The sequence below is a fragment of the Antechinus flavipes genome, chromosome 1 (assembly GCF_016432865.1).
Source record: "Antechinus flavipes isolate AdamAnt ecotype Samford, QLD, Australia chromosome 1, AdamAnt_v2, whole genome shotgun sequence".
Lineage (NCBI taxonomy): Eukaryota > Metazoa > Chordata > Mammalia > Dasyuromorphia > Dasyuridae > Antechinus > Antechinus flavipes.
In genome coordinates this window covers 98,216,222-98,230,974 of record NC_067398.1, presented here as the reverse complement: position 1 = coordinate 98,230,974, position 14,753 = coordinate 98,216,222, and the positions used below count along the sequence as shown (strand labels likewise).

General features: G+C 31.8%; 1 protein-coding gene across 2 annotated transcripts in view; it reads left to right on the top strand.

The window, feature by feature from the left end:
- The window catches only part of SNAPC3 (small nuclear RNA activating complex polypeptide 3), a 28,274-nt gene extending 13,701 nt beyond the window's left edge, over positions 1-14,573 (top strand). The window contains exons 6-10 of one of the 2 annotated variants that reach the window (XR_007952171.1): positions 7,261-7,343; positions 8,533-8,697; positions 10,929-11,036; positions 12,875-13,395; positions 14,255-14,573. Coding sequence is in view for 1 of the 2 variants with exons in the window: in XM_051987284.1 (XP_051843244.1) it covers positions 7,261-7,343; positions 8,533-8,697; positions 10,929-11,036; positions 12,875-13,022 (504 nt within the window). In the remaining variant the exon portion in view is untranslated. Of the gene's footprint in view, positions 1-7,260; positions 7,344-8,532; positions 8,698-10,928; positions 11,037-12,874 lie in introns of both variants that reach the window. The other variant, XM_051987284.1, reaches the window with a different exon arrangement.
- Positions 14,574-14,753: the final 180 nt, after the last annotated feature.

Below are 14,753 nucleotides of genomic sequence, written 5' to 3'. Positions count from 1 at the left end.
TATGCTGTACAAAAAAAATCAGATTAAAAGGAGAAAAAACCACAACAAAGAAAAAACACAAGAAGCAAACCAGCAATGGGAAGGGGAAAAAGGTGAAAATATTATGCCTTGATCCACATTCAATCTCTATAGTTTTCTTTCTGGATAGCATCCAAATTCTTAAGGGAAAAGTACTTAGAGTTACAAGAGGAAATAGACAGTAAAACTGTATTAGTTGGGGACTCAGCTTTCCTCCTCAGAACTAACATAAATCTAATCACAAAATAAATAAGAAAAACAAATTCAGATGAATAGGATTTTAGAAAAATTACATATGATGGATGTATGGAAAAAAATAGAAAAGAATATACTTTTTTTTCAGGTGTACATCTTCACAAAAATTTGGCCATTTATTAAGACTTAAAAAGCTTACAAACAAATAGAGAGGGGAAAAAATATTAAATGTGTCCTTTTCAGACCATAATAATTACATTTAATAAAGAGCTGAGGGGAAAATTTAAAATTTAATTGGATACTAAATAATCTAATCCTAAAGAGTGAGAGAATTAAAGAACAAATCATAAAAACAATAAATAATTCCATTAAAGAGAATGAAAACCATGAGACAGTATAAGAAAATTTGTGCAAAGCAGCCAAAGAAGTACTTCAGAGAAAATTTATAACTAAACATTTACTTCATTAAAATAAGAGAAAAAACAGATTAAAAAATTGGGCATGAAGTTTAAAAATGTAGAAAAAGAACAAATTTTAAATGCCCAGAGAAATTCCAAGATGAAAATTAAACTAATACAACCGGCAGCTGGTTTTATGTTCGGGAAAAAAGGGACCAATAAAATAGATAAATCATTGATTAATTTGATTTTTAAAAAAAAGAAAACCAAATTGCTGGTATCAAAAATACTAGCAAGGAGAGTCCAACAATATATCTCAACAATTATATGCTATGACCAGATATGATTTATACCAGAAATGTGGGATTAATTCAGTATGATATGGTCAACAAAAATCATACAGTCTCACTAGATGCAGGAAAAGCTTTTTACAAATATAGCTTTCATTCCTATTAAAAACTGCATTTGAAAATTAAGGTGAACAAGGAGACAATGGTTCAAGCATGATCAATTTCTTAGGCTTAGAGCAATTGGTAGTAACCAGTAAAGTAGTTCAGTAGTCTCTCTCAATGACCAAAGATCCTGAATTGGGATTTATTATAGTTTGAGGAGTACAGAGTTTGGTAGGTGGGGAAGACCATGCTAATGATTAAAGATATTCAGCATCATGGTGGTAGGAACAACATGATTAGTTATGTAAAGAAGAAAGGGCTAGCATCAATAATGTTTGATTGATTTATGAGATCCATCTGCATCCTGAGGTCATTGATAGTGAACCATAGAATTTCCAGCTCCTAAGAAAAAGATAAGACTCCTTAATTGTACAAAGACAAGCAAAAATGGACAGTATGTGTATGTGTGTGTGTGTGTGTGTGTGTGTGTGTGTGTATGTGTATATGTGTGTGTGTGTATATATAAATTTTTTTTAAAAGATTAATAGTATATATTTGTTTCATTTATATGTAAAGATGGTTTTCAAAATTTTTGTGTTTTTTTTTCCCCCCAAGAGGCAAAGATTTCATTATATTGCTAAGAACAGGCTAAACCTTAAAGGGTTTTTTGATTGATTGTTTTAGCAGGGAAAGTAGTTTTAGTAATTAACAAGAAAAAAGACAAGAGAGCTTACTTCTGTAGCTGAACTCATATTTAAGGAGGGGGAAGATACCAATAAGACATAGCATGGCCTTGGGGCTATAAGGCAGACTAAATTATGCTTAGCTAGCAGAAAACCTCTAAAAATAATCTATATTCATTTTTGTAAGATTTTGAGTGCCAAAGTTTTTCTCCTTTACCCCTCCCTAAGGCAGCAAGCAATCTGATATAGGTTATACATTACGATCATTTTAAGCATATTTCCATATTAGTCATATTGTGAAAGAAAAAAATCAGAACAAAAGAGGAAAACCACAGGAAAGAAAACCCCAAAAAAGGGGGAAGATACATGTTTTGATCTGTATTAGTCTCCATAGTTCTCTTTGGATGCATATGGTATTTTCCATCTCGAATTTATTGGAATTGATGGACAGTATATCTTGTGGAAATGTACCAGGTTACCTCATAAGACATGAAAGATAGCAAAAAAGATGTCATGCAACTTTCAGGATCTGAAGGTATGGGAGAACAAATTTTCATTTAACTAATTTGGGAAGCTGAGCTCATTCATGTGACTAAGAAATGTTCTTTGGTTTAGTCCATCTGCAAGTTTAGAGAGTGCACCAATTTCCTGATATCCGTCTGTATCCTTTAAGGATAACAAATTTCTTGGAAACAGGAATAGAATAATGATTAGCAAAACTGACACAGACAGAAATGTGGCTTGAGAAATCATTTTTTAAAAATGGGCCAATAACACATAAAACAATCAATTATAGAATAGAATCAATTATAAACTGTTACAAAATTAATTTAATTTCTTCAAAATAAATAGAGATTTCCTTAAAATCTGATACTGAAACTGAAACTATCAGTAAGCATTATCTATAATGGAGATAAGCTAGAAGCCTTTCCACTAACAACAGAGGTCACACAAAGATTGTCCATTATTACTATTTTTCAATATTATACTTGACTGACAAGTCAAGCACTGACAAGAAAAAGAAATTGAAGTAATTGGAATAGGCAGTGAGGAAACAACTGTCATTCTTTATAAATGATAAGATGGTATACTTGGAGAATCTAGAAAATCAATAAAAAAAAAACCACTAGTTGAAACAACAACTGGCAAAATTGCAGGATATAAAATGAACCCATGTAAATCATTAGCATTTCAATATGTTACCCACAAAGTCCAGCAGCAAGAGATAGAAAATTTTCATTTAAAGTAATTGTAGACATAAAATTTTTCTCTAGTTTTTCCCTTTTGTTCTGTTTTTTTTTTCTTTCACAACATGACTTAATATAGAAATATGTTTCTGTGATTGCACTTGTATAATTTATTCCTGATTGCTTGTTGTGTTGAGGAAGGGAGAAAAATTTAAAACTCAAAACTCTTAAAAAATGAATATTGATGTATAAGACTGCCTGCCATCTAGGGGACGGGGTGGAAGGAGGGAAGGGAAAAGTCGGTACAGAAGTGAGTACAAGGGATAATGATGTAAAAAATTACCCAAGCATATGTTCTGTTGATAAAAAGTTATAAGAATAAAAAAAGAATGTTGAAAACTGTAATTGAAAAAATAATATTTACACAAACACACAAAATTCCAATTGTTGAGTCTCATTATTAATTGTAATTGTAGTGTATTACTCCAGAAATGCTTATGGTCTGGTGCATTTACACATTTTGTTTTTCTTCCAATTTTTTTCTCTAAATACTCTTGAGATGATAAGGCTAAGCTGGATTTTATGTTAGGGTTTAAAAATCAAGACTTATTCCCCTCTGTTTTTCATAAGGATACTATTCATAGATCCTTCTTTCTTCAGTGTTTTGTAAATGAAATTATACTCTAACTTGACCTTGACCTTGGTGTACAGTTCAGTTCTCATACTATTGTTCACTTATCATACTTCACTACAGTTCACTTCTCATACCATTGTTTACATAGACTAAATAGTGTTCTTGGGGAAAAAATAGTGATTATCAGAATCATTTCCTTTTTAACCTTTATTTTTTTTCCTGCTTAGAGGAATCAGTTTTCATACTTCTTTGGAGAATAGATGATGAGAAAAGTTTTTCACTTCTTGAAAGAGAAGTGATAGACTATGTTATGCAGGAGAAAGTACACGTTTTGGACAGGACCAATATAGGGCTTTGTTTTGCATGAATATACTCATATATAGCCAAAGATTTTGCTTTTGGGTTTCTGTTTTTTAGAGAAGGGAGAGAAATTCAGTGTGAAAGAGAAAAATATCCACTTGATAACTGAAAAAATGTTTAATATCAGTTTCATTTTTAGTGATGTTTGGTGCTTCAGCACCTTTGCATTCTTTTTAATTGGGGTAGGGGAATTTATTGATAGTATCTCAGGTAAAGATTTCATATCCCAACTATATAAAGAAATCTATCAAATCCACAAGAATCCAAGTCATTCCCCAACTGACAAATGACCAAAGGACATGAATATGCAATTTGCAGGTGAAGAAATTAAAAGCCTATAGTCATATGAAAAATATTCCATGTCATCATTGATTAGCAAAATGCAAATTAAAACAACTCTGAGATATCACTTCATACCCATCAGATTGGCCAAAATGAAAGGGAAAGTACAAATGTTGAAGGGGCTGTAGGAAAAACTAGGACACCAATGGGTGAACCTGTGAACTGACCCACCATTCTGGAGAATGATCTGGAACCATGCCCAAAGAACCACTAGAGTACTTCTACTCTTTGATCCAGCCATATTACCATTAGGCCTGTTTCCAATGATAAATTAAGAAAGAGGGGAAAAATCCTATATATGTTCTTTTTTTGGGGGGGGAGGGGGGGTGAAAGAATGTTTAATGTAGGACATTCTAGAAGTTTAGAAAGCATCTTATAATTAGTGTTAGGATATAGTGATTTTTAACAGATCATTTTAATAAATGTTTGCAGTGACTCTCGGAATAGGAAAAAATCCAGATTTTTTTTCCCCCATATTATTTATGGACATTGAATTGTACATTCATTACTTTTTTTTAAGTACATAAAAAGAAAATCTGTGTACAAATTAAAAAGTATAAGTGAGTTGACTGTGCAACCTCCATCTGATTACTATATAATCTGTGCCTTTGAAATGGTAATAATTTGGATGGGGGGGAAGATAAGTGTTGAAGAACATATCTTAATGTGGACAAATTGTTCTAATCTAAGTAAGTTGCAGATTCCAGGTATCAAGATATTTATCTTTAAAGATGTCTAAATATATGCATACTAGGCCATATCAGGCAAGAATTGTAAAGTCAATTTCATTTCTCATCTCTCATGTTTCCTCTCCTTTTCCCTCACATTCTCCCAATGTGGATTTTTTTCTTCTCAATAGAATTTTATTTTTTCAAGTACATGTAAAGCATTCGTTTGTGTAAGATTTTGTGTTCCACATTTTTTTCTCCTTCCCTCCTCCCTCCTCAAGACAACAAGGAATATAATAGTTATACATGTGCAATCCTTTTAAATATATTTCCAAATTAGTCATATTGCATAAAAAAAATTAGACTAAAAGGGAGAAAACTACAAGAGAAAACAAACCAAAAAAAAGATGAAAATATTATGCTTCCATCTACATTTAGTCTCTATAGTTCTTTCTCTGAATGCAGATGGCATTTTCCATCCCAAGTCTTTTGGAATTATCTTACATCACAAGATAGCAGAAGAGCTAAGTCCTTCACAGTTGATCATCACATAATCTTGCTATATCTTTGAACAGTGTTCTCTTGATTCTGCTTTCTTTACTCAGCATCAGTTCATGTAAAGTCCTGGATTTTCTGAAATCAACCTATTATTTATTTTTAATCTAGCTGTTTATTTTTCAAAATACATGCAAAGATAATTTCCAACACTTACTCTTGCAAAACCTTATATTCCATATTTTTTTTTCCTCACCTCTCCCTTCCCTAGATGGCAAGCAATCCACTACAGGGTAAACATGTGCAACTCTTCTAAACATATTTCTACATCCATCGTGCTGCACAAGAAAAATAAGATCAAAAAGGAAGAAAATAACAAACAAACAACAACAAAATGAAAATACTATGTAGTGATTTATATGCAGTCCCCATAGTCCTGTCCCTGACTATAGGTGGCTCTCTCCATCATAAGTCTACTAGAATTGGGCTGAATCACCTCATTGTTGAAAAGCTGCTCATTGAATGGAATGAACTTTTCCATAAAACATAAGTGGATAGCAGACTGGATTCAAAGCCAAAATCTGATATGTTGTTTATAAGAAAAGCTGCTCATCACTTCTTATAGAAAAATGATATTCCATTATATTCATATTCAATGATATGATGGTCATCCACTCCATTTCCAATTTGGACTCTTTAAAGAAAAAGTATTCGTGATACATAGGTATAAAGCTCCATTTTTTTATATTGAGTTCTATTTTTCAACCTTTATTGCTTTTTTCTTTATTTCCTTTGACTCTCTTTGCTCTGACATTAACAAATACACACCAACCTGATTTAGAGAATCTTGTCATGTTCTTTGTAGAATTTCTTTATTTTATCCTTTAAAACATTGTGGTTGGTGTATAAGTCATATGAATCTTTATAATCAAATAAGGGGATTTATTGGGATGAGCTCCCAGGATTAGATACAGATAGTTAAGAGTTATTTTCCAGTTTATCATTGTGTAGTAAAAGCCATATGGATTCAAGTATCAGGAGACCTGGATGTTGATATTAAATGTACCACTAACTGAGATCTTGGGACAAGTCATTTGACTAACCCTAGTTCTTTCATCACTAAATTTCAGTTGCAATTAAATTATATTTATGAAAGTACTTTAAAAACCTTAATGAGCATTGTACAAATGCAATAGGATATTATTCTTACAACTATGCTAAAGATAAACAGCTGCAAAAGATATCTGAGACTTCATGCTGGCTTTCACAAGAAAGAAAAGATTGTTAGTATGGAAAGGTTTAGGTTTTCCATTTAAGTATCTTACCATTAAAAGTGTGTTGCAATATGTATTGTATCTAGGATATACTGCAACATATTTAACATATATAGGACTGCTTGCCATCTTGGGGGGGGGGGGAGGAGAGAGGGAGGGGAAAAAACGAAACATAAGTGATTGCAAGGGATAACGTTGTGTAAAAATTATCCTGGCATGGATTCTGTCAATACAAAGTTATTATTAAATAAAATTAAATTTTTTAAAAAAAAAAGTGTTGCATATATTATAAAAATGAAGAAGAAATTTAGTTTGCTGGTTTTAAGGGAAAGTTTTCTTTTCATGAAACTTTTTTGAATATAAGCATAAACACAAATTAAAATTGCAATGTGACAGTAAAATGACAGCATAGTAAATTAAACTGAAAATGGTAGAATCTTGCTTATTTATTGAGTTCCTGTAAAATCAGTTTTATATAATTTAAAAACCATACTAGTAGCTAACATTTTGGTAAAGTTTAATAATGGAAACAATAGTACATGATTTTTTTGTATAATCATTAATGGCACTTTCTCCTCTCCCCGACCTTAATTCCCTTATATCCTTTCTTATAGGATCTTTACAAGTCAGCTTTCTTTTATTTTGAAGGAACATTTTACAATGATAGAAGATACCCTGAATGTAGAGATTTGAGCAGGTAATTTTCATAAAATCTATTTTTTTCCAGTTCTAAAAGGAGAAGCAGTATAAATAATAGCTTTGAATCTAAGACTTTTGTACAAGAATTATTTTGATTACCTAAGATATTTAAAACGTTTTAACTTTTTGAAAATTCTGTGATCAGACTACTGAGCTAATCATAAACATTTATCAAACCAAAAATAAGGTAGAGAATATGTATTTGGGGACAGACATTAAATTTCTATACCATTAAAACAGATCACCAAGCTGTACTTTGTCATAAGACAGTAAAATGAATTGACTTGATTCTTTTGCATTTAGTCTGGGCAAGAAACTATATGTAATTTTTTAAATTAAATTCTACAAATCTTTTAATTGCCTATAGTGCAGAATATTGTCCTGGGTATTTTGGGGAAAGATGGTAAGAATTCATTCTCTGCCTTTGAATAAATTCTAACTAGAGTTTTATGGAGGATATAATATGTACACATATAATACATGATGAAGTACAAGTGAGCAGAGGAAGGTCATTAACAACTGAGAGGCAAGGGAAGGAGTGATAGGGAGGAAAGGAAGCGAGAGGGGGGAGGGGAATCAGAGGTTTCCTAAAGCATGTTGTGATACTGCTTAATTATAACTTGACAGCTAGGTGGCACAGTAGATAGAATACTGGACCAGGAGTCAGAAAGAACCAAGATCAAATTTTTCCTCAAATACTTACTAGCTGAATATGTCACTTAACCTCTCTCTGCCTTAGTTGCTGTATGTATAAAATTGGGATAATGAAAGTCTCTGCATTCCAGAGTTGTAAGGATAAAGAGATTTTTGCAAAGGGCAAATCTTAAAGTGCTATATAAATGTTAGCTATCATTATTACTTTGTTATAGATACTAATTGAAATTATATAAATAATGTATTGGTAATCTATTAACTAATTCAGTCAGAATTCTACATACTTGTGTTTCGAAATTATCTTCATACCAATTATAGGGAGTAAAAGAAAGACAAGATTATTGAAGTCTCATCATGTCTTAACTACAATGACTTCCGTATAAAATTAACAATTTTCCAAGTTAACCCAAGTTTTGGGTGGTGTTGGTTGTAGCTCATTATAATTCCCCAGTCAGATATCTTCTGCCTGTTTAAGTTTCTTGGGTAGCATGGTTGATCATATATACTCAAGTTTTTGTTTTTGTTTTTTTCAGAACAATTATTGAGTGGTCAGAATCCCATGATCGAGGATATGGCAAGTTCCAGTCTGTTAAAATGGAAGATTTTACTTTCAATGACCTCTACATTAAATTAGGTTTTCCTTACTTGTATTGTCACCAGGGAGACTGTGAGCATGTTGTCATCATCACAGATATAAGGTATGTAGATATTTTAATTTATCCTTTTCTTCCTTTCATTTCCTTTCTCTATTTTGAACATAATGGACATTAGAATATGGAAAAAAAAAAAAAACTAATGTCATTACAGGCTACTCAAAACAGAACAAAAAATTTTATTTCAATTCAATGACCAGAATTTTATAAACACTTGGGATTTCTTCATTTTCTGTCTTCTGTTTCATTGATAGCAAATCTAAATTCTCATCAGAAGTAGTTATTAGGGATAATTATGCATTTTGTGGTTTTGCCTTTTTTTTCCCCTTTCATATTCAGATTATTAGTTAATATTTTTACCAGATGGTGAAAGAGAAAAAAAACCAAAATTTTTAACATTTCTGGTAAAAATAAAATTTAATTGGAAGTATTATAGTCACTAAAGATGAGTCTTAGAAATTAGTTATAGGTTTCATTTAGCTGTCAATCACCAATGGCACAAGTAGAGGAACTCTTTTTACTAATATTTGGAATTACAATATCTATATATACAAAACCCTAGCTACTTACCTCCACTGTTGCTTCCTTGTTCCAATTTAGCACTATTTGAAATTGTTCTGAAAGATGCAACCTTTTGCCTCAGAGCTTCTTAAAACCTTCTTTGGGAGTCAGAGAAGCTGGAAATTTTAGCTCTATTCCTGCCTAAGCTCATCAGGGCCACTGGGAACAATTTAAGTGGCCTGACCGCTAAGGTTGCCATATCTCCTCACCTTCCCCAGCCTCTGTTCCTGTTGCTCTCTGCCTTTGCTGCCTGAGTACTCTTTTTTCCACTTGACCTAGCTGATTGTTGTATGGGAGGAAGTCACTCTAAGAGTTGTCAAGGGATAGGTGTCATTGTAGCTGTCAGCAGAGGAAAATAGATGTATTTTTGGCATCTCCACTTAAAATTTTGTGCACATTTTTTAGTGGAAGTTTATTTATAAATGGTTAAGAGGCCTTTGGTTCTGTTATTTAGCTTCACTGTGAGTAAAATAATTGATTGATCTGGGAATTTGGTTATTACAAATCACTATATGTTTCTCAAAAATGTATGATTTGTAACCAATCAAGTTAAAATTGAATCTTAGAACTAAATCTCTTTAGAAGTTGGCTGCTATTTTTAATTGAAGAATGTTAAAATTGGAATTAAAATACTCTTTTAATAACCTATTTTGGTTTACGTATTTCAGTTACTATTGCAAATCTTTCTAAAATATATTATTTATTTTCCTGTATTAATAAGACATATTGAATTTAATTGTAGCTTTATTTGAGGTTTGGGATTTTGCAGTTATCACTTTGAACGTATGAGAAATACACAAAAGACTTTCATATGGAAAGTTTTTGGTACATCATTATAGTTCCATATTGCAGAAATAGGACCAAAAGATAGAAGTTTGACAGAGGCATATATTGGCTTGATATAATGAATATATTGCTAACATAATGGTTTTTTAAAAAATTTTAATGATCTCCCTCACTGAAGTTAAAGCGCTTTCCTTAGAAAGAATTAAGCAGTGACAGAATGGTATGTCTGGGATATTAGAGGAGATGCAGGAATTTAGATGAGATTCAGTTCAACAATTCAGCAAACATTAAGCACTTACTTAAATGCAAAATCAGTGATAAACATTGGGAGAAAGGAACAAAACCCAAAACTTCTTTCTTTCAGGGTGTGAGAGAGAAAAGTGTTGAGAATGTTATTGTGAAAGTTGATTGCTAGAAGAATGGAAACTCCCTTAATAAGAATACACAAGTTTGAAGGAAGTGTAAACCAGGATAGTAGCAGCTGTATTGGAAGGAGTTGTATTTAAGAGATTTGTGAAGGTAGAAACATTTGGCGAATGATTAGTTATATAGGGTGAAAGAATAATGGATAGAGAAGTTTTGTAAACTGTTGTATACCTAAATGATTAGAAGGATGGTTTATCTAAACAACAAAACTAAATATATTTGCTCTGAAAATTATTTCTTTAAAGATTTTTCTCATTTTTTAACCAATTACAATAAATTACCAATTATTAAAAACATAATCATAATCTGCACTCAGGTTTTATACAAATTGAATTTTTGCAAACATTGAGCTATTGTAATAACTTTTAAACTGACAGGGAAGCTCTGATATATTGATGCCAATTAGTAGTAATTAATGTACTAATAAATGAGAATGTGAAGAATGCTGTATAATACTTCTGTATCTTCTTAATGCCCTAATGTTTTCTTCCTTATGGCAAAAGACTTGTACATCATGATGACTGCTTGGATAAGACGCTTTATCCCCTACTCACCAAGAAGCACTGGTTGTGGACCAGGAAATGTTTTGTTTGTAAAATGTATACAGCCAGGTAAGTGATCCTATTGTTGAATTCATGTTTTTTAATTTTTAACATTAATGGTTTTTCTGGGGACATTAGCATTCTGAGCATATATGGGAAAATGGAATGCCCTTTGTATATGGAAAATAAATGAGTATTTAACATGTTATGCTTTGGGTACTTTGTTTACTGTGGGAAAGCTATTAGAATCAGAATGAATGAGATGGTGAAAGTCTTAAAAAGGGAAGCAAAGTTCCATTTAAATCTTAGGAAGAGATCGATGTAAAATTGATAAAATAGAACTTATAGTTCTATAATTTAAAGAAACCTTAGCTCATTGGAATAACCCCAGAATTTTTCAGAAAATGAAGCTGAGACCTAGAGTTTTAAGAGTTATACATTGTGGTATATATATATATAGCAAGTTAATGATGTATCTGGCATTAGACCTCATGTTTGCTGTCTCACATTTGAAGTGCTTGTGGAGGTTTTAAAATGTTGATGGTCTTTGTGATTTTCATTTTTTGAATTCCAAATTATCTCTCCCTTTTCTGCTTCCTCCATCTACTGAGAAGGCAAGTAATGTGATATCAGTTATCAGTTATACATATGAAATCATGCTAAACATATTTACATGCTAGTCATATGTGCAAATCTTTCTCCTCCCCCCCCCAAAAAAAAAAAAAAAAAGCGAAGTGAGGAAAAGTATATCAAAATATAATATATATTGCACTCAGTTTGTCAGTTCTCTTTCTGGAAGTGGATAACATATGGAACCAGTCCTCATCATTTACCATACAGCAAAATACCACTGTATCACAATCATATATGGTGCATCATATTCACCCATTTCCCAATTAATGAGCATCCTTCCTCATGAAGGTACCCTGTTCTCTATAGAATGCACAATGGTAGCTTGTTTTTAGAATGAGATTTCTTAAGTAGTTAAACTTACAAAGATTAAGTTTAATACACATGATTTCACAGACTGAACAGCTTTTAAAAATAATAAACATTTGGGTAATCTTTGTAAGTATATAACTTCAGTTAATTAATAGTCATGCTTTCAGTATTTAACATAAAACTTAAATTCTAGGTTAGAAGTCTTTTTATAATTTTATGGGTTTTCCAGCTCATACGTCCGGGCTGACTTTTACAGCTTCTTATTGTAGTACAAAAGGAACATTAAACCATTGATGTTTGGGTCCCATATTAGCATATTAGAGTTTCTATATAATATTGAATGCTTCTATTTTGGTTGGGGCACTTTTTCCCCTTCAAACTAATCAAATCAATAAACTGTGCATGATGGGATGCCATATTCACTCATAAAATTACCTCACAGTGAATAAAGGTGCCATGTAAAATATACATGTAAAAATTTCAACTTTTATATATTTAAACTTTTGTTTGATGGGATATATTTATCACAAGTTTTGATTGTATAAAAGCATCAATTGTGATTAAATGTGTAGGATGCAATTTGCCTAATGCCACTAATCAAACTTAAAAGAGCAACATATTAACAGCAGCAGTTATATGGTATTTAAAGATGTGCAGAGCACTTTACAGTAAATCTTATTTGATCCTCACAAAAATCCTGGAAGGTGGGTACTGTAATTTTCTCCAGTTTACTTATTTGTTGGTGAGGAAATGAAAGTTAATATTTTGTATGTGATAAGGCTTTGAGCTGAGGTCTTAAGACTCATTTCTTTGTCCACCATATCACAGAGCTGCCTCAGCATAGTAGCAGAAAAACAAAACATTTTGGTAGTAAAACGATGTGGTAGGGCTTATCACCACTCTTTATTCCTTCTTTTTACACGAGTGAAAGGCATGAAACATTAATATAATTTTTTTTTAAACAGATGGGTAACCAACAATGACTGCTTTGCACCAGAGGACCCTTGTTTCTTCTGTGATGTTTGTTTCCGGATGCTCCATTATGATTCTGAAGGCAACAAACTGGGAGAGTTCCTTGCTTATCCTTATGTTGATCCTGGAACTTTTAACTGAAGACAAAACAGAAATACTACAAAAGTAGTTTTGTTGAATGGTTGTTTGGAATGACTGCAATGCTCCTCAGAAATGTCACTTTTTGAATGCCTCAGGTGTCTTAGGCAGAAATATTAAAATTGAAAAGAAAAATTGGGTTATAACCCAATTTAGCTGTTAACTTTATTTATTCTTTGGGTATGGTATATGAAACTCAGAATAGTCTTTGTTACTCTTTTACATTTCTTTTTTTTCTTTGAGCTAACCACATAGTGGTCCCAGGCAACCTGTATCTCTGCTATAGTCATTCTTTTCAAGTTTCAAGTCATAAAAATTAAGCCCACTTAAGATTACTTCTTTGACCCACCGAACTGGAGCTCAAGAGAAAGTGAAGGTAAATATGTTTCAAATGTGTTAAAGACCTTTAGGGGCAAGAGGTGTTAGGGTGAGAAAGGGGATGCAAATCCAGTCTTGTAAAATCTTTTAGTGCCTCAGTGATTTTTTTTGTCCTTGCTGTTCAACACTTATTTTATTGATTTGGAAGGTAAATGGCAGAACTTCTTTGAAGCAGTGTCAATCAACATTTTTCATTTGATTTTCGCTAAGATTTAAAAAATTTTGTTAACAGTACACTTAATACAAGTGATTGATTCACTTCATACCAGTGAATCAAATGTAATACAAACCTTCATTGAGGAGTTAATTAAACAGCACAATGTTGAACAAATGCAAACCACATTTTACCAATTTTAATGTTCTTATTACGAGTAAATTACTGGTTTTGTGTATAAGTTTCATCTATTCTTGGCTTTTTTGTGCTTCCCCCTCTCACTAGTTCTCATTATCTTTATCCTATTAAAAATTATTGAGGATCTCTCCAAAGCGGTTTTTTAAAATCTGGATTATATTTATAGACATTTACCATATTGGAAATAAAAACTACTTTTGAATTTGTAGACCCTCTAAAAGGGTTTCAGAAATCTCCAGGATTCTCTAGACCATACCTTGAGAACCATTGCACTAGATAGTAGGCAGTTTGACAAGGTCAATCAGAATAGTATTATTAGTATGCAGAAATTTTGGCTTGAAGCATCAGTTTTAATTTTTTAAAACTTATTTATGGAGTCCTTAGGCTTGGGAAAAATTCAGAACAACTCTGAAAACATCACATTGTTTCACCTTTTTTGTATGTGGAAATGTCCTTGTCTTGAGTTTGGAAAAATGTGTGCAAATCTTCATTTTCTCTTGTCTAGGTTAACATTATAAAAATAAAAAAAGCTACATTTTACACCTGGATATTTGGGAACAACTCTACTCCTTAAGAGAAGCTCATCATACATATGTAAAAGGTTGGTGATTATATGAACTTTGTATAGGTTCATTATGTCTTAACCCAGTTTCATCCTATTTTATCTTATTTGCAGTAATTATAAGGAAAAAAAGCAACTTATAATTATTTCTACTGTGTACAAAGGTTGGGTTATTTTAAGTTATTACCACCCAAACAATATTCAGAAAATGAACCTTGATATGTTGTAAAGTTTGAATTTTATAAAAAAAGTTTCTACCAAATTATTTTGTTTTGATTTTTTTTTTTTAATCTTAAGCAACAAGTATAAACCTGTCAGTTTTCAAGATGTAGAACCATACTTTCTTATACCTGTAACATGTATTATTCTATCCACTAGAGCCTTAATCCTTTTGAAGTCTGTTGTCTAGCTCCCTTTTCTACAGTTTCTGTAATGGAATTAT